The sequence below is a fragment of the Castor canadensis genome, chromosome 1 (genome assembly GCF_047511655.1).
Source record: "Castor canadensis chromosome 1, mCasCan1.hap1v2, whole genome shotgun sequence".
NCBI lineage: Eukaryota > Metazoa > Chordata > Mammalia > Rodentia > Castoridae > Castor > Castor canadensis.
The window spans coordinates 155,540,704-155,559,474 of record NC_133386.1 but is presented as its reverse complement, the minus strand read 5'-3'; the positions used below and the strand labels follow the sequence as shown (position 1 = coordinate 155,559,474).

General features: G+C 50.6%; 1 protein-coding gene across 2 annotated transcripts in view; it reads left to right on the top strand.

Annotated features, from left to right (window-relative positions):
- The window catches only part of Ush1c (USH1 protein network component harmonin), a 45,180-nt gene extending 26,620 nt beyond the window's left edge, over positions 1–18,560 (top strand). Inside the window, exons 16-26 of one of the 2 annotated variants that reach the window (XM_074042574.1) lie at positions 1,259–1,411; positions 2,675–2,791; positions 3,335–3,814; positions 7,306–7,425; positions 8,408–8,458; positions 10,848–10,889; positions 11,346–11,399; positions 11,692–11,791; positions 14,501–14,610; positions 15,986–16,041; positions 16,974–18,120. In XM_074042574.1, the coding sequence (XP_073898675.1) occupies positions 1,259–1,411; positions 2,675–2,791; positions 3,335–3,814; positions 7,306–7,425; positions 8,408–8,458; positions 10,848–10,889; positions 11,346–11,399; positions 11,692–11,791; positions 14,501–14,610; positions 15,986–16,041; positions 16,974–17,211 (1,521 nt within the window). In that variant the 3' untranslated portion in view covers positions 17,212–18,120. The other variant, XM_074042567.1, reaches the window with a different exon arrangement.
- The last annotated feature ends 211 nt before the right edge of the window (positions 18,561–18,771 follow it).

The following is an 18,771-nucleotide window of genomic DNA, read 5'->3' as shown; positions in this document are numbered from 1 at the left end:
TCACTCAGCAAACAAGGGGTTTCCTCCTTGTCCCAGAAACTGCTCAGAGTGTTGACTTTCTGCATCCCTTCTCCTGAGTGCTAGCTCTGTGCTCTGTGCTGTGTGCAAAAGGGGCTGACCTCCCTCCTGACATCTTCTCCCTTACCCCCAGCTCATCAAGGCACAGTAGAAAACCTGGGATCTTCAAATCCAGGTACCATCACTTGCTAGATGTCTGAACTCAAGGAAGGGACTTCACCTCCCTGAGCCTCAACTCCCTCATCAAGAGAAGGCACAGTACCTACATAGTAGGTACTGTAATAATCAGGGAAAGCCTTGGCACATAGGCAGCCCATAAATACTCATCCTCTTTCCTCCTTACCTCACCCCAGCTTTCCTGTGACCCCATGAGAGAAGCAGTCAGGAAAACAGGCTCTGTGGATCTAATTCTAACAGGCTCTGTTTGCCTCCCCATTTCCCTCCCCAAATCTACCTGACCCCTGTGGCCCTGTATAAAGGAGTTAGGCCCTCCTCCCCACCCCACATCTCCTAGTTCTGTGGTTTTCAGCTAATGCTCAGTTGAGGAAGCCCTGGGTTTGGACGCTCCAGGATAGAGAAGTCTAGAGCTTACACATTGGGACAAAATCAGATGTCCCTGGCTATGGTACCAGGTCTGGTCTGCTCCTACCTCCTAGTTTGGGACAGAGGATCTCTGCAAAAGAGATTTATGCGCTCTCCCATATTTTTTAGAATTTCCCAGGACACATCTCTGGTATCTGAAAATAATCTACCTTTTTCTTCAGATGCTAGAGAAGGCATGCACACAGGTACTAGGAGATAAATACAATGCCTTTTATTTAGACAGCACTTTGAAGTTCACAAAGCCCTTTCATAGATGCTATTTCATGGGCACTGGATGAAAGCCGGTGGGGCAGAAATTTCCCCCATTTTAGAGATGAGGTGAATCAGGTCCAGAGAGGTTAAGGAACTTAGTCAAGGTCACACAGTCACTAATTAGTGAACTAGTAAGTAAAACTAGTAACCAGTTTTTCCGACTGGCAGAGGACTGTGTCTCCCACTTGGCCATGAGTAGCAGTGGTGTGCCTGTCCTTAACTTGAGGTCTGATGCCCAGAGCAGTGGAGCAGAGCTGGGGGTATGGCTCACTGCAGAGTGGTTGCTTGCGTTGTCTGAGTCCTGGATGCCTTGTTTGCTGTCCTGTGCTAAGTGCCAATACTACCTCATAACCCTTGTTATGTAAACAATGCCACATCTGCTCAGAAAGGAAAAGATAAGAAGAAGGCCAAGTATGACAGCCTGCAGGAGTTGAGAAAGAATAAGAAGGAACTGGAGTTTGAGCAAAAGCTTTACAAAGAGAAAGAGGAAATGCTGGAAAAGGAAAAACAACTAAAGATCAACCGGTTGGCCCAGGAGGTATGTGTTCTGCTCACAGGCCAGGTGAGCACCCTGGGACACAGTTTGGTTGTTCCCCATCAGGCTGCCAGGGGGCCAGCTGGAGTTGTTCTTCACAGATGGAGTCTACGAACGGGCCCTGCCCCACTCCCCAGTCTAGAGAGTGAGACCATCTCTCCTGCAAGAGCTTTCTGAGATTAGCTCCTGGGTTAGGTGCATGTTTGAGATTGAGGTTAACCTCTTTGCCTGGATTGTGGGTCTCAGGCTAGTCATTGATATACCTAGCAAGAGGCATGAGTCTGTTCTCTTCTCCCTCCCCTACACGAGTGTGAGTCTAAGGCTAGGCCTCTCCACCTTAGTTGTGAGGATAAGACTGGTATCCTTGCTCAGGGTTTGAGTCTGAGGCTAACCCCTCTGCCTAGCTTATAGATCTGAAGTTAGCTTTCTACTCACCTGTATATAGTCTAGCATTCCTACCCAAGTTATGAATGCAAGACTAGATTTCCCCAAGATGGCTGGACTCTGAGTGTATAAGTGCATAGATAGTAAGTCTGAAGATATCCCTGGTTAATCACACTATGATTCTGAGGCTGCTCCCATCAACAGAGGATCGATCTGAGGCTAAACCTCTTTGACCTGAGAGTTTATCTAAGGCCGTCGCCTGCCAGATGTGTTCAAAGCAACCTCACAGCATGAGAATTCCTATTTTCGAAGCCTTACCTCCCTAGTGCAGGTATTCTTTCTGCTCCTTTTAAATGCTTTCATGAATCAGAATGTCAACCTGATTAGATTATAAAGCCAGAGAAGTCCTGGAAAATGTTAAGTGTATTAGGTCTGGCATTAGGAACAAATTAGCTACAAAATTAAAAATAAGATTGAATTTGTGCTTCTGAGGACATGGCAGCCTGGAGGGGAATTTAAAAAAATAGAGTAAGTCAAACTCTCAGAATGCACAGGGAGGCTACAAAAGGACCATTCTTGGGGAATCCTAGGAGTCTTGGGGTTCATGAGGATCCTGGGATCCAGCTAATATCATGCAATGCATAAATCCCTTCTCTGATTTTTATCTGAAAGTGCTATGAAGTCAACCTGACACCCTGTCCCCTCCTTCCCCCTTGTTTCTGCCTCCTGAGGGCCAGGTGAGACAATCCTGAGAATTTTTTCTAAACAGGTAACACACTCACTGGAACTCTGAGGTTTTTAGAGCAGTGTTCCCGTGCTATTGCTGCCACGTGATTCAAGTGTGCCCTCTGTCCTCTCCTTTTGCGCGGTCCTGGGTCCCAGGTGTCTGAGACTGAGCGGGAAGACCTTGAGGAATCAGAAAAGATTCAGTACTGGGTGGAAAGGCTCTGTCAGACGCGCCTCGAGCAGATTTCCTCTGCCGATAATGAAATTTCAGAGGTAACAGAGTCCTTCTTTCCACAGACACTCCCACTGTCTTCAGAATGACCCCCCCCCCGGGGAACAGCGGGAGCGTGATGGTTACTGGCAAAAATCACAAGCCACACCCGTGCCCATTCCACTATTCAGGGCCCACCCCTACCAGCCCCATTCCCCTTCCTCTCTTTAGGAGAGGGCACATGTCTGTATTTCTATGTGGCCACTAAGTCCCACCTGGTCTGAGATTGTCCCAGTGCAGCCTATTGTCCTACCATAATTATTAAAAGTGTCAGTTACATGCTCAAGTTGTGTTCCAGTTTAGAGGATACACTCTTTATCACCTGACATATCATCCCCAGCTGGTATCACGTGGGCCTTTCTGTGTTTGGGAACTCCCAACCAGCCTTGTAGATTCAGCTGGGCAGTTAGGTGACAGAATGACCCTGTGGTTCTGGTTTGAGGGAGGTGGGTCTCCAACAGCAAGAGAAACAGGTTTGAAAAGTACTGTGCTCAATACAGTGTGTCAATGTGGACAAAAATGACAAAACTTCTTGCAACCCCCAGATGACCACAGGGCCCCCGCCTCCCCCACCGTCTATGTCTCCCCTGGCCCCACCCTTGAGACGCTTCGCAGGACTGCACCTCCACACCACTGACCTAGATGACGTCCCCTTGGACATGTTCTACTATCCCCCCAAGACTCCCTCTACCTTACCTGTGATGCCCCACCCCCCATCCTCCAACCCACCTTCCAAGGTCCCCGCGCACCCCGTACTTCCCTCATCAGGCCACACCAGCACCTCATCCTCACCCTGGGTGCAGCGCATTCCACCCCCCATTCCCATCCCTCCCCCCCCATCCATTCCTACCCAAGACCTCACTCCTACCCGTCCTTTGCCCTCGGTGCTGGAAGAGGCACTGGGCAGCCACCCCTTCCGTGTTGGGGACACAGGGAATCCAGCAGAGGACTGGGAGGAAAAGAACCAAAGTGGGAAGCCCACCAACTCCCCTGCTCTTGAACGGAGCTTCCCACCCACCCCAAAGGTACTGCGCTTGTTTGGTATGCTGTGCTTGTAAGCAGAGGGTGTGGGGGCTGTTTCCCATGCCCTCCACCGCTCCTGTGAGTAGAGACAGAAGGAAATGTCATCTCACCCCTTTTCCAAGAAAGGAAAGCGCCCCCCCCGCCCGCCAGCTCATGTGTGTAGATATCGTGCATGCGCATGGTTTCTGCTGGTCTTGAAGTGCTGTGTTGCATGGGAAATTGCTGCAGGCCTTGGGATGAGAAGCAGTGCGTCCATTCAATGTCATTGCTCCTGTTGGCTAGCGAAGGCTGATAACCTGCAATGTGTGGTACTTTCAGGTTATGCAAACATATAGTTAGCTCTGTGTCATATCCCATCATTTCTTGATATTATCCCCGAAAGCCTTGACTATGGGATGGGCTCCATTGTTTAACAGGAGCAAAGGGGAAGAGGAAGCCACAAAGAGATACTAGGCTCTGATTAGGAAGCCATAACACCATCCAGTACAGTGCAATCTTAGGACAGTTAGTGCCATTTTCCATGGCACTCGCCAGTTACACTGGCATCAAGTATAATCAGACATTTCTGTCCAAAATCCAGCTAAAGGAAAAATGAAGATGAGAGAGTTCCTAGAAATCTCCAGTTTTGCTATTAAAAGACTAGGGATGTTTTTCTTGGACATTGAGAGATTGAACAGTGATATTTTCAAAAAGACATATTTCTCATTAATTGTTCTTTATCCAAAAACTATTTTGGAAGAGGCGATCCCTGAGGAAGACATGGAGCTTTGATGCTGAGAAAAACAAAGTGTCCTTTGCTCCCATAAGTCATGGGGCTAGTTTGAGTCAGAGTTAGGGCATCTCCATTAGCTGGGAGGAGGGGTGTTGGGGAGTCGTCATAGCAATGTTTTTGTTTTTGTTGTTACCAACCTTTCCATTTGAGTTCCTGCTTGAAGAGCAGAATAAGCCACTCAGAGCATCCAAGAGAGCCAGGATGGGGAGAGAGGTGGAAATGAAGAGAGTGACAGAGGCTGGCAAGGCTCCCAACAGGATGCTGTCAGGTCTCATGCCCCCTCTGGACCTCTGGTGGGGATCCTGAGTCTTGTAGCTCAATCTAAAAAGGAGCAGTGTGCTTCCTCTAGAGGTATGTCCCCCAGATCCCAGCCGGGAACTAGGTGGCAGGGGACTCAGTTAGCCTGGTATATCTTTCTTTGTAAGTGGCCCCCAGCAAGGTAGACAATAGCACTCCCTCAACAAATTTGATTCTACAGTCAGTGATTGCACCTCTTGGTCTGAGGGGGCTGAAGAGCATCAGAGGAGACTAGCACACCTGTGCCTTCTAGAATTTTGCCATGTGAAGAGAGAGCAGCTGTCCAGGCAGGACTCTACTATCAACCAGGCACAGGCCCTGTGCTGTGGGAGAGAGAGGCTCATCCAGTGGGAGGTTGAAGACACCTCTCCACGTTTAGGGCTTATGAGCTGAGCCATGAAGGATGTGACACATGGAAGAAGCAAGAGAGGGCATCACAGGAGCAGGAAGATAAAGATGGCAGGAGGAACGGCAGGGAGTCAGACTGCCTGGGCTTGAATTCTGGCTCTGCCACTCCCTGACTGGATGACTTTTGGCATGTGTTACTCCATGGGTCTGAGCCAGGGCATTCTAGTCTATAAAATAGGAATGCTGATGGCCCCTACCTATTGTGAGAATCAAATGTGATAATACATAAGCAAATGCACAAAAATAATATGTGACTGCATTCTAAGTTAATGCTTCCAAGAGTGTTCAATAGACATTGACTGTGGTTATTTACAGTCCAGACTGCAAGTACACTATTTTTTTTGGTGGGACTGGGGTTTGAACTCAGGGCTTTGCACTTGCAAAGCATATTCTCTACCACTTGACTCACACTTCCAGTCCTTTTTGCTATGGCTATTTTGGAGATGGAGTCTCACAAACTATTTGCCAGGGCTGGCCTTGAGCTATGATCTTCCTGATCTTAGCCTCCCAAGTAACTAGAATTACAGGCGTGAGCCACTGGCACCTGGCTACAGTACAAGTAAATTTAAGTGAAGTGAAAAACATGGGATTAAAGGTCATCTCAACAAATGTTAAGGCAGAGTCAATATTAAAGATGGGGTCTACTTTCTCAGATTCTTTAAGGAATCAGGAAGTCCCCACTGTTTGGTCCTGAGCAGAGCACAGGGAAGGTTAAACGTTCCTTGCACAAGGAGCCTCTGAGGATCTGGATCATAAATGTCTTAAGTGACTCAAAGGCCAGGGGGTTGCCCCAAGTTAGCACTCTGGCCCCACCTACCCTGCCAAGTGCCCTCCCTGAGTGCCCCTAACAAGTCATCATGAGGCTGCAGGAGGAAGTGTGGGCGACTAGACTGACATCTGCACAGTCAGCCTAGCCACCAGCAGGCCTCAGGCAGTGGAAACAAGCATCTGTGTCAGCTTGACACATGTGCCTAACACACCAGCACCTTCCAGAGGGAGTTTTCAGGGCCAGATCTACTGCCTGGCATGCCCACCATACTACTGAGTCAACACGTTTGCCAAGTGCCTACTCTCTGCCAGACATGGAGCTGGACACTGAGAACCACCACTATATAGGCAGTCACTGCCTCTACCCTAGACCGTCTGGTGGGAAAGAAAGACAAGTTGGTAGGCGACTGTCACACTACTGGAGCAGAGCTAGGGGATGCATGTGTGCTGTGATGAGGCATGAGATGTGGGGCAGAAAAGCTCAAGGAAGGCTTCTGAACGGCAGTAATGTCCAGGCTAAGACCTGAACAGGTGAAGCAGAAGGAGGAAAGAGCAGGTACAAAGGTTTGGCAGCAAGACAGCCTGGCATTTCAGAGGCTAAAGCAGGCAATGTGAGGAGGCTGGGAAGTGTGGGGCTGAAAAGAAAGGTAGAAAGCTCATGAAAGGCCTTGGGGTGGAGTTAGGAGCTCAGTAGTCAGTGGGGACCTGTAAAAGGGTATGGGACAGGGTTGTGATGTGATCAGATACAGATAAGTCTTGCCCAAGATAAGCAAGTTGGTTAGAGCAAAGCACACAGTTTGCGTCAGCTCTCCTGGACTCTGTTCTTACTGGTCCTCACCCCAGGAACTCTGGACACTCCGTGCCCAGTCACCGGAAACAGCAGATGGCTGTGCTACAGTGCAGAGGCTGGACTGTGCCCAGAAGAGGAAACCCTTAATGGGAGAGGGTGTAGGGTGTCCCCATGACCATTGAGGGAAAGACTTTAAAGTGTATCCTCTAAGTGACAGTGGCTGCTGGTGCCCCCAGAGCAGACTCTGGCTCAAGTGGCTGATTCCTTAGAGCCACTCATACTATACTGTGGCCAGTGGAGTTTTCATCTCCGTGCTGAAGAACAAACCCCAAGGCCTCTGGCAAGCTGGATGGGCCAGGCTGGCTCCTGTGGATGGGAGTGCATTTGCATGTATGTAGAGTGCCATGGTCAGCCTTGGCCATCCTGCATGTGGGTCTCTCTTAAACTAACCCCTGTAGACATTTTGCCCAAGCCCACAGCCTCCACGAGGCCCTGGTGTGTCCACCATCTCCAAACCTGTCATGGTCCACCAGGAGTCCAACTTCATCTACAGGCCAGCTGTGAAATCCGAGGTCCTGGTAAGCCCCTTGAGTCCCCTGCAAGGTGTTTCTAGAGGAGTAAACCAGGGCTGTCTCCCCTGGGTTCTGCTACCTCTAGAGAAAGAGTGAGTTGGACGCAAAGTCAGGACATGCACAGTGGAATTCCTGTTCCCTGACTGACCTCAGAGCCTGCAATGCCATCTAAAAACAACAATGCTAATAACTAAGACTTGGTAAGAGCCTGCCATGTAAAAAGACTCCTAGTGTCATTCCTGTTTAAAACTTGAGGAAACTGAGGCTTTGATAGGTGAAGTTGGTTGCCCAAGGGATAGCCTGAACTTACTCCCAAGTCTTCTGACTCCAAAGACATGCTCTTACCCACATTGCCATCTTGTCAAAACCTAGCAATTTCAATGGCCCAGGCCTCTGCCTCAAGGTCTGTGTGACATGGCATGGAGCATCCTCAACTGGGGAACTGGCCAGTGCAGGTCCACTCCCTGTCTCCATTTTCCTTCTCACTCCTCACTAAGACAGTCCTGGGTGTGGTCCTGGGGAAGAGGGAGAATCCATCCACTCCAGGCCCCAATGACTGAGGGAGCTGGGTCTCATGTACATCCCTCACAGTGCCAGCCTCTGACTGGCTTCTCATCTGAGGTGGGACAGAGACAGGTTAGAATTTTTATTCCCCTTTCAAGGAAACTCTATCCAAATGTCAGGGCAGGCCACTCAGATACTTATTTTGAGCTTTAGCTGTCTAGTCAGCTCCCCAAAGGACAAAGGTCATGCTCCTGGAACAGTCTGAGGCATCCAGGTCGTTCTCTGGTGGTGTCTACTTGACTGCAACTAGGCAGCTGCTACACTGAAAGCATTGAATGTGCCCCTAACATAAATCAGACTGATCTTTGCGGGGAGGGATGTCATCAGGGCAACCCCAGGCTGGCAGGCCCAGGACCTGGCACCAGGGGGCAGACAAGACCTATTTTTAACATCAGGTGGGGAACTTTTTTCTTTTTTCTACCAGCCGCAGGAGATGTTGAAGAGGATGGTGGTTTACCAAACAGCATTTAGACAAGTAAAATGATACCCATCTGTCCTGTGTATGGTCCTCCTCACCACCTGCCCCTCCCACTCTGTGCCTGACTTCTTTCTATCTGAGAGTGCTGGTCAGTTCCAAGGTGGCCCAAGCACCATCTGCCAGGGAACCTTAGGCCAGCACTATGTTCTCCTTGCCTTTAGGAGAGGTTCAGGGGAATTTCTTGTTACATGGGGAACCAGGGCTTGTTTAGAACCTGTGCTCCTGCTAAGAAATCCTCAGGACTCCTGGGCGCCTACCTCTTCTATTACTGCTTGCTCAGAGAGGAGCAGGATAAAGAAAACCCTCAGAGGCCAACAAGGGCCCTGGCTCCAGTCTTTGGAGAGAAGAAAGAGGCTGCCTGAGGTGTCTCCCTGTGCCTTTGCCTGTCTGTCTCCTCCGAGCAGATCACAACTTCATCAAACCCTGCTGAACCAACCTAAGGAAGAAGTGGAAGCTTAGCTCCTTTCACCCAGAGTGCTCCTGTACACAGGGACATGGAAGTCCCTGGTGGCCTCTGAGTGGTATCAGGCAGGTGGCCGACTAGCATTCCTATGTCCTGGGGCTGATGTCCAAAGCCAGTGATTGGATGAGCACTTTTACCTTCAATGAAAGAGACCCTAAGATGGAGGGAGACCTGGCAGGCAGCCCTTTCTTCTCCAGCCTCACCATTCACACAGGCTGATTTGACACCAGCAGGGAATAGAAAAAAAAAGAGGCTGCTCCCAGACGAGGACTGCAGAGGGCAGGAGGCAGCTAATCCTTAGACTGTGCTGTGCCAAGCACTGCTCCTAAATATATTATGTTTACTAACTCGTTTAATCTGTACAACAACCCTGAGGGGCAGTGGCTATTATCTTCCTCATTTTGTAGATGAAAAACAGAAGCAGAGAGACTTGGAAATGCATCCATGCTGGCACAGTTGTGTCAGACCCTGGATTTGGATCCAGGAGTTCAGGTTCTGCAGTCTGCTCTTAAATGCTATCACCTGCCTCTCAGAGCACTGCCATTGCAAAATTGACATTGAAAGGCCTGTAGTTTAGGGCACAAACAACCCTCAAAGGGAGAGAAATATGAAAGGAGTCTGGGCTCCAGGCTTCGAATTAAACCCTTGTTCCCCTGCCCCCTGACTGAGTGACTTTAGAACATTACTGTCACTGCTCTGAGCCTCAGTTTCTCCATCTATTGAATGAGGAGTGAGGATCCCTCTTTAAGAGCCAACCAGCTGTAATGGCTTATGAGTCTGTGAATGCATATAAGGCTCATCCGTGAGAGCAGGTTCTCAGGACCACAAAGAGAGGAGGCCATAGGCAGCATTGCTCAGCTTTCCAGAAGGAATGCCCAGGATAGGCAGGTTCCTCTCTGTGAAAGGGCATGGCTTCTAATCTTGTTTAGTGATCCCTCTTGTCCCCAGAGCTTGGTTGTTGCATGCTAAGTGAGGTCTCTGGCCTTCCCACAATGCACACTGCAGGACCCAGGAGACACTTGTGTGATCTTGGGAACTGTGTGATGAGGCTGGTTCTGCTCAGTCCAGCAAGGCATGTGTAGGCATGTGCCATGGGGCTAAAATCTCCCTTTGGGGGTCTAGCTGTGGCTTTGCTGCCCTCTTTTTAGGCTAAGCATCCTGGCCCCTCAGGCCTGTGGATGCCCCTGGTTCTGCCCTCTTCTCACTTCCTTGTTTTAAATCTTGGGGACATTGTCCCCACAGCAACCTCATCAAGCCAGGATCCCAGAACTTAGGTCCTCTCTCTATGTCCCTCAGCTAAAGAACCAACCTGGGGAGGTCTCTTACCTTCTGGATGAGTTAAGAACAGCACCAGGCCAGCACAGTCTCACCACCACCACCTTCCTCCTCTTGGTGCCAGATGTTTTTGTTGTCTCCCTTGACCACCTCATATGTGGCTTTCCCAGGCAGAGCAGCCTCCTGAGCAGGCCTGGTTCCTCTGTGGGGTCAGAGCACTGGGTGGAGACACCTGGCTTCATCTTCCAAGGCCTGGCCTGGCCCCAAGTGGGGACCTGGAAGAGATGAGGTAGGGCCCAAAAGGCCTGAGGGGGTGACTTTTTGCAGGGCAGAGATCGCCCTCCCAGCACCCAGACACCAGCCGTGCCCCCCGCAGCCATGAATGCCGACTCCCTGGACAGTGCTGGGGGCTGGACTGCTTGCTTCCAAATGCTTCCTGCAGCTTCCCGCTTATCTTTGTACAGCAGCTGTGGCTATTGGAACTGCCACCCTCCTCCCTGCTCCCCAATTCCCACCACCCTTATTCCTTGCCCTCTCTCCATCTCTTATCCTTGGACTCATTCACCTTCTTCCTCTGCCCTGAGCTTGTGTTTGTAGTGACCTCAAGGCTTCTGCTCTACCAACTTAAAGCCCTTCCTTTGCTTCCAGGATTTCAGAAAATATGAGGAAGGCTTTGACCCCTACTCCATGGTAAGCTCCTGCCCCAGAAAAGTAATTCCAGGAATGGGGGGGTGGGGTTGGTTGAAAAGGTTCGGTGGTGGTACATCCTGGTTCCTGGGAGGTCAGGGAATGACGTGGGGCATGAGGAACCCCAAGGATGCCCCAGCTGCTCCTTCCTGTGAAGGCTCCTTTCCAATGGCCTTCTGGTCAGAACTGTATGGTGTGTGTGTGCGTGCGTGTGTGTGTGTGTGTGCATGTATGTATGTATGCATGTGTGTGCGTGTGTGTGTGTGCAGGAGTTATACCTGCCAACCACCAACTAAATTAAGGTGCTGTACTTGCCCAGTCCTCACAGTATTTCTAGAATGGATCTGGGACTTGTGTGGCCATGTCTATATGTGTGTGCATGTTCATGCGTGTCCATTGTCCCCGTGGGGCCTATGGACACTTCCACCCTTCAAAATTACTACTGTCTTTTCTCTCTAGTTCTCCCCGGAGCAGATCCTAGGGAAGGAAGTCCGGCTCCTGCGCATTAAGAAGGTACCTGGACGGGTGGTTAAGGTCAGGCCACCATTTTTCTTTGTCTCTGTCCCTGCCACCTTGGTTCCCTGCTTCTCCTACTTCCCAGGTGACTCCTAGATGTCACAGCAGGATCTTCTCCTGTGGTAGGCCACACACTCAGGTCCTACTTTGTATCCAGGTCCCATTTTTTCTAATGCTATGGACCAGGCCTCTTTCTGCTTTCTTGTGACCCTGGTAAGAGACACCTTGGTGCCCAGTGCCCACAGGCTGCTGTCTGCTTGGTCCCTAAGACCTGTTTTCTTCTAACCAGGAGGGATCCTTAGACCTGGCCCTGGAGGGTGGTGTGGACTCCCCAGTCGGGAAGGTGGTTGTCTCAGCTGTTTACGACGGGGGAGCTGCTGAGAGGCACGGTGAGTGGGGACCAGCCATGCCTGGTTTGGGCATTGTGTGATGGCTGTAGAAGGCCACCCTGGAAAGCAGACAGCTGCCCAAATACAGCAGGCTAACAGTTGCTCAAGAATGCCAGGTCCATCCAGCGAGCCATCTCCCAATCTCAGATGTTGCTTAGGAGTGTGCCAGGACCATGTGGGTGCACAGCCAAACCAGATGCCACCCTGACCTCCAGGGGCTCCCAGGCTAGTGGTGGAAATGTGCAGAATAACCAGATCCAGACAGCAACATCATCTAGTAAGAGTTAATGAGGAACTGAGAAGAGAGGGATGCCATTAGGGGCCCGTAACTCATGCAGGAGGGGATGCTGGGAAGGTTCCCTGGCAGGGACATACCCAAGCTAAACTATAAATGATGAGCTAAACTTTAAATGATGAGTCAATGCAGCTTGGGGTGAGGGGAAAGAAGCTTTCCAGGAAAAGGACCCACGCAGGGGTCCTTAGACAGGAGAGAAACTGTCTAAACTCTAATTGGTCCCACCAGTGATAACAGTTTGTCAGAACTAATCACATGCCACTTGATAGTCTAAGTGCCTGGCATGCAGCCTGGTGTTCAAGTGTTCCATGTGTATTAACTCACTTAATTCTTCCCACAACCTCCAGAGTAGGTGCTGTAATTATTCTCATTTTGCAGCTTGGGGAACTGAGGCAGAGGCAGGTCAAAGTACTTCTTCAAGGACCCACAGCTGGTAAAGATGGAGGCAGAACTTGAATCCCGCAGTTTGGCCATTTGGTTTCCTGTCCAACCCAAATGTCACCTCTGCCTCAGGTCTTCTGCAGCCTTGTCCCCTCCCAAAGGGCCTGCCACACGTGGGTCTCTCTCAAGGTGTGATCTTCTTGCTTTGCCATCCCCTTTTTAACAAAATACCCTCTGCTGAAGAGGGAAGCCTTTGGGGACCCAGGCTCAGTTTCTTTCTCTACCACTAGTGGTTGCTTCAGCTTCATCAGGGAGGCTTTCTTTGTCCCTGAGTGCTTTGGGAAGGCCCAGGTGCCTCTTCCTTTCCCAGACCAGAGTAGAGAATGCTATGGTCAGATCCCTTTGGGGGCAGGCCCAGGCTAGAGCCAGGCTCCCCGCAACAACTGGAGGGGTAGAATAGAGGGGGTAGAAGATAAGGACCTGAGGTAGGAGATAGGGTCAGGCTTCTGCAGTTACCGAGGCAAATGTGTGCCCTGTGCTATCCAGCTCCATCACTCATGGCTCTGGTGGCCTCAGGTCCCTCTTGGCTACACTCTGAGCCTTCATCTTAGCTCTAGGAGGGGCCTGCTTTGCTAGGCAGCTGCCACAGCCCACCACTGCCAGGACACCCTCCTCCTCTGCCCCCATCTTTATGCCATATGAGGGAGGCGCTGCTGCTTGCCCAGGGAGGCCACCTGTCTTCCGTGTCTGACAGGTCCAGGGAGAAAGCACCAGGAAACACAGGTGACTTTCAAGGGCCCTCCCCACATACAAGCTCTAATCCAACCACTGCCTTATTGCCCCTGAGATGCCATCTTGGATTTGTACAAAATAGAAAAGTGAAAGTTGCCTATGCCCAGTCCCTCTCTCCAGAGGAAACTGCTGTCTACAGCTTGGTCCCATGCTGCTTTGGACATTCAAGTAGCTCGCAGTTTATAGAAGAATGTGTTTTAAACCATAGTGGCTGCCATCTTCAGTTATACACACCACATTTCAACAGCCTTCATGCTTGTGAGGCTTTTGAGTAATCTATTTCAGTGTAACCCAGAGATGTTCTGTTGACACAAGGGCATTGAGGACTCCTCATATAATGGGGTTATGATGTCAAAAAGGTGTGGAAGCCATGCACAGTCTATCCACTTACGGAACCACAATACATATTAACATATTCAAGAGTCTGACAAGTCCTGCAGTGAGTAACTTATTTAGCTTATAACTCAGTTCTCAAAATATTAGATTACAGGGAAGCTTATCCAGGAATACCTTTGAACATCATTCATTTGTTCAACAGATACCTGTTGAGTTCCTCTTTTGTGTTAAATACTATGTGAAGTGCTGAGAGAGTGGTGAACCAGAAATACAATCCTTGCCTTGATGAGCTGACAGGATGGTGGGGAAGCCCATCAGTAACAGTAGATAGATTTATGATTACAGATCAGGAAAATGCTGTACAGGAAAAGAGCAGGATGTGGTGAAAAAAATAATAGGAGTGCTTTCAATTGAGTAGGGAACCGAGGAAGCCCTCCCTGAGTCAGAGACAGCCGCTTCAGACCTATAAGGGAAGAAAGAGAAGGGAAAGTATTCTAGATGGACAGCCTATGACAGCTCCAGGCAGGAAAGAGCTCAGTGGGCTCAGGGACCTGGAGTAGAGCAGCACAGAGAGGCACAGCTCACAGAGCTATCTCAGGTCTCTGGTAATCATGTTGCAATCTGTCCCCTCTGCAGTAATTGAGGCCTAGGCAGGAGCTGGTGGCAGTGATTCCTCGCTGATGTTCCAATTCTGCCAAGCTGGGATGAGGGTGTTGTGGAATGAGGGAAGAAATGAGTTTGAGTAAGGAGGTGTTGTTTCCCCTCCTGCTTTGTAAGTCCAATGTGTTTTCAGAGCACAGGGTTGTACCTCTTCCATGGGCTCACAGTAAGCCCCTCTGCCAAGCTCTGGGCTGGGTACATGTCACATGCAGCCTAGTTAGCCAATCAGTTTTATCTTTCTGCAGGTGGCATTGTGAAAGGGGATGAGATTATGGCCATCAATGGCAAGATCGTGACAGACTACACCCTGGCTGAGGCTGAGGCTGCCCTGCAGAAGGCCTGGAATCAGGGTGGGGTAAGAACAAACCCCTCTCCCCTTCCTCCCTTACCTGCCTTTCTCAGACCCTTGCCTCTGCAGCCAGGGCTTATAGTTGGGGTGCCCCAGATTAGGGTGAGTATCCAAGGTGCAGACAACTCTTGGGTGATACCTACATACTCCCTTCCAGCCAGTGGACTAAATCTGACAGAATTTTGAGAAATAAATGTTAATTCTTGACCTTCAGTCCAAAAAGTCAGTGGCACAAATATAGACTTCAGAAGAAGGCACTGGCAGTCTTCTGACCCAAGAGAAAGACTAAGGCCTTCTCTATGTGTATACTGAATAGGAATCAAGAGAATGTTGGGGGCTCCTAGAAAGCAATAACAGAAGTAGAGGGCCAGGACAAAGGAGGGCTGGTGGTAGTCTTCTTTGTGCATATTAGACACCTACCTGGATCAGGGCCACAATGTAAGGTCTCCCACAGACTGTGCACTGCACAATCTGAGGGGGTGCCCTCCAGCAGACTTTAGTGTGAATGGTGCCCGCTCACACTGTGCAATGCACAACCTGTGCAACTGTATGCAGGCAGCTGAGCCTGAGATATTAAGTTCAGTGCCGAGGAAGCTGACCAGATGGGCCTGGGACCCACATGAAAGGATGTGGAGAAGAGAAGACTTACGGGTAACATGATGACTGTCTTTGATTATCTGAAGGGCTGCATTAGGGTAGAGGGAGCAGGAGTATTTATTCTGTGATTCTTGAGGATAGAGCTGAATTGGATGGAGGTTGGTCCTGGGGAGAGAGATTTCAGCTCAATCTTAGAAGCTGTGGCATGATAGAGGGGCCCAGTGCCATTTCAAGTATTTGTCAATGGACATGCCAAGGCTCAGGATGACAGTAACAGGCAAGCCAAAGATGGCAGTGATGGCATTGAAAGGACCAAGTGTGAGGCTCAGAAAAGGCATGGAAGTCCCGCAGTTGATTGTGCCTCAGATGGCCTTGGAAGCCTGTTAGAAATACTCTTATCCAGGACCCACCCAAGACTATGAGGGGCCAAGTCCATGAGCCCACAGCTTTAAAGAAATTCTCCCAAGTGATTCAGAGGTTGCTGCCTGGCTCTGATCCAGAGATCAGCATTTGAGGACTTAGTGTCATTTGAGGCCTTGCAACCCTGTATCTATGGTTGAGAAGCCTCAAAGACTGGAAACTTCCCCAGCGTGTGGGGCTCCATCAGGGGGCCCATCTCCAGTAGGAGGGCCCTGCCTGCACCTACTTCCCCATGGGAAGAAGGCCCTGCTGGCCTACCCTGGGCTATGGAACCCAGTAATAGGAATGGAACCACCTAAGGTGGTTGGGAAGATGTGCCAACCACCTTATACGTGCCCCAAAATCACATGGCCTCTCCCTACAGGACTGGATTGACCTTGTGGTTGCTGTCTGTCCCCCCAAGGAGTACGACGATGAGCTGTAAGTGTGAGCAGGCACCTGGCCCCTGCCTCCTCCTCCCTCCAGCCTCATCCAGCTGGAAGCACATGGCTGCTGGCAGTCATGGGACGTAGAACACCCCTGGGCTAAGAGAAGCCATAGAACTAAGTCAGTGTCCCCAAGTAGTGTCAGAACTGCTTCCAAGACTGTCTTGACTGAATTCTTTACATGTGAGAAACCAAGGTTCAAGGTCTGAGACCAAGTACATAGTGAATTTGGGATTTAATTTGGGATGTTTGATTCCCTGCTCAGAACTTTATCCCTTGCAATATTATCAGATAAAGATTTCTGTGTCCATCTTTTGCTCTCTGAAAGGTCTTCCTGAGGTCTAGCTGTACTCCTTCATGCTGTGTCACCAGGCAGTCAGGACCTTGTCCCCACCCTGTGCCTGGTCTGTAGTTCTCTGTGATTCTTCCTGTCTATGTTTCCCCACCTCCCCTTATCTTTCCTTATCTTTCCCCAGTGCTCCCTCTCTTTCCCATTCATCCCTCTCCCCTCTCTTTTGCTTGCTTCCTGTTTCTCTCTATCCCCAGCTCCGGCTCCAGAGTCCCTGCTTCTTCCTCTGTCATTCTGTATGCATTCTTACCTCTCTAGCATTCTCTGTCCCTCTGTTTCTGTGGCATTTCACCTCTGTTCTCACTTCAACACACCACCTCCTCACCCCTTACTACCCATCCATCAGTCAGTCACACATTCGCTGGCCACATCTTGCTTGCCTGTCCTGGCTGTGCCTGCTGGCTCCCCCTGCTGAGCAGAGCCGGAATTCCTGCATATCTTGGAGAAAACAAGGTCTGCAGCTCAAAATTCTGGAACCCAGGGCTTAGGCAGGAGCCAAGTGCAGGGAGAGGACCAGCAGAGCTCTGCCCAGGAATAACAGAGACCTTTTTGTTTCTTGCTCTGCTCTGCGTATGTAGCTCTTCTCTTCCCTCCTCTGCAGCCGAAAGCCCCCAGCCGGTCCGAAAGCTCCTTGAAGACCGTGCTCCTGTGTACAGACATGGGTTCCTCCTGCAGCTGGAGCCCACGGTGAATAGGCAGGCGGCCGCAGGGCCCCGTCTGCATGTGCTGCCCACACTGCTGGCAGGTTCTTTGGACTGGCGCCTGAATGGGGACCCAAGGCACCATTCCCGAAGTACCTGTGGGGGCCTGCTGTGAGCCCCTGTGGGATGCTGTGGGACTCAAGGAATGGTATGGAGCCCCACCAGGAGCCCTGGGCCAGGACCCTGAAGTCCTGATGCACCACAGCTTTTGGGACCCACCTTGGGTCACAAACAGCACCCAAATGAGCAGGTGGCACTAAGCACAGTTCTCAGAGGACAGTGACAGTGCCTCCTGCCAGGTATGCTGGCCTAGGAGAACCACAGGAAGTCCCACCTGATTTTCTCCCGGAGGTGCCACCCTTTCCTGTGCTTGGACAGAGCTAGGGCCACACACAGTATTTAAGGCTGGTCCAAAGAATCAGGGTTGGTGGATTTCGTTGGCTCCTGTCCTGTTGTGTCCTGTCACTGCCTGAGCCTGGTTCAGCCCACACCATCCTCTGCCTTCTTTCTCCCTGGTGGGATACACCATGGAGCCCAGCCTTGATGTGTGTTTCCCATCCTGTGCCCTGTGGCTGTGAAACTGGGATTTGGTGTGGCCTAAAGCCCACAGCTGGCAGCCTCTGGAGAGGACCCAAGCTTGGACTTGTAGGCTTTTCTGTTACAAGTTTCCCAAAACATTAGGGCCTCATGCTTCCAAGACAGTTGGCTTGTTATGTATGGCTTCTGGGGTATCTAAGTGGCCCTATGTTTTCTGTCACTTGCCCTTAGCAAGGGACCCTCATTTCTCTTCCTTCTGGTCCCCTCCACTCCCATCTCAGGTATTCCTCCTGCTTTCTCCCTGGCCTCTTGTGTGCTGTGGCTGTGGCTGTAGCTGGTGTGTAGCCACTCAGGGCCACACCACAAGGAGCCCCTGGAGGTTGGAAGGGCCTTGTGCTGCCATGGTAGGGCTCCCCTCTGTGTGCCTCACCCTGGGCCCAGTGTTACCCACAAAGCTCCTGCACCCACTTGGTCTGTTTCCCGCTCCTTGCAGGACCTTCTTCTGAAGTCCAGAAAGAGAAACTAAATTCACCCTTAGCAGATGGTGAGCTCTGAACCCATCCGGAACACAAAGCCTGAGACCAGCTTTGAGAGAGGACAGTTGCAGACATCAGACAGAATCCCCCAAAATCCAGGAATTTCAAACCCCTTTGGCCCCTGGACAAGGAACACCGGGCCACTCCTGAAGGCCATCATGGAGCGGAGGGCAGCCTGCTGTTTTGGATAGGACCTCAGGGCTCCAGCTCTGGTTTATTTCCTCTGTGACTGTAGCCTCTCCCAGCACTGGGAGGCCTTTCCCAATCCCTAATTGGACCCAACTTCTAAGTCTCTCTCTTCTCTCCACCATCTCTTTCTTCTCCCTCCTATGGTAGTTGCTGCCACAAACCTTACTCTGAGCTCATTAATAAAAAACACATTTCTTTACCAGCTTATGGGGGTGCATGTGGATTTCAGCAGTGATTCATGGCTGTCAAATAAGAAACCACAAGGTCTGAAACCCTATCCAAGGGTGTGAATCAGACCCCAGCACGAAAGAGGTGACTGAATGACCAGAGCTGGCTTGGAGCAGAGGATAAGTGAGCAGGAGGCCCACTGCACTAGGCTGTAGTGTGTTCTTAGCAGAGAGTGGGCAGGAAAT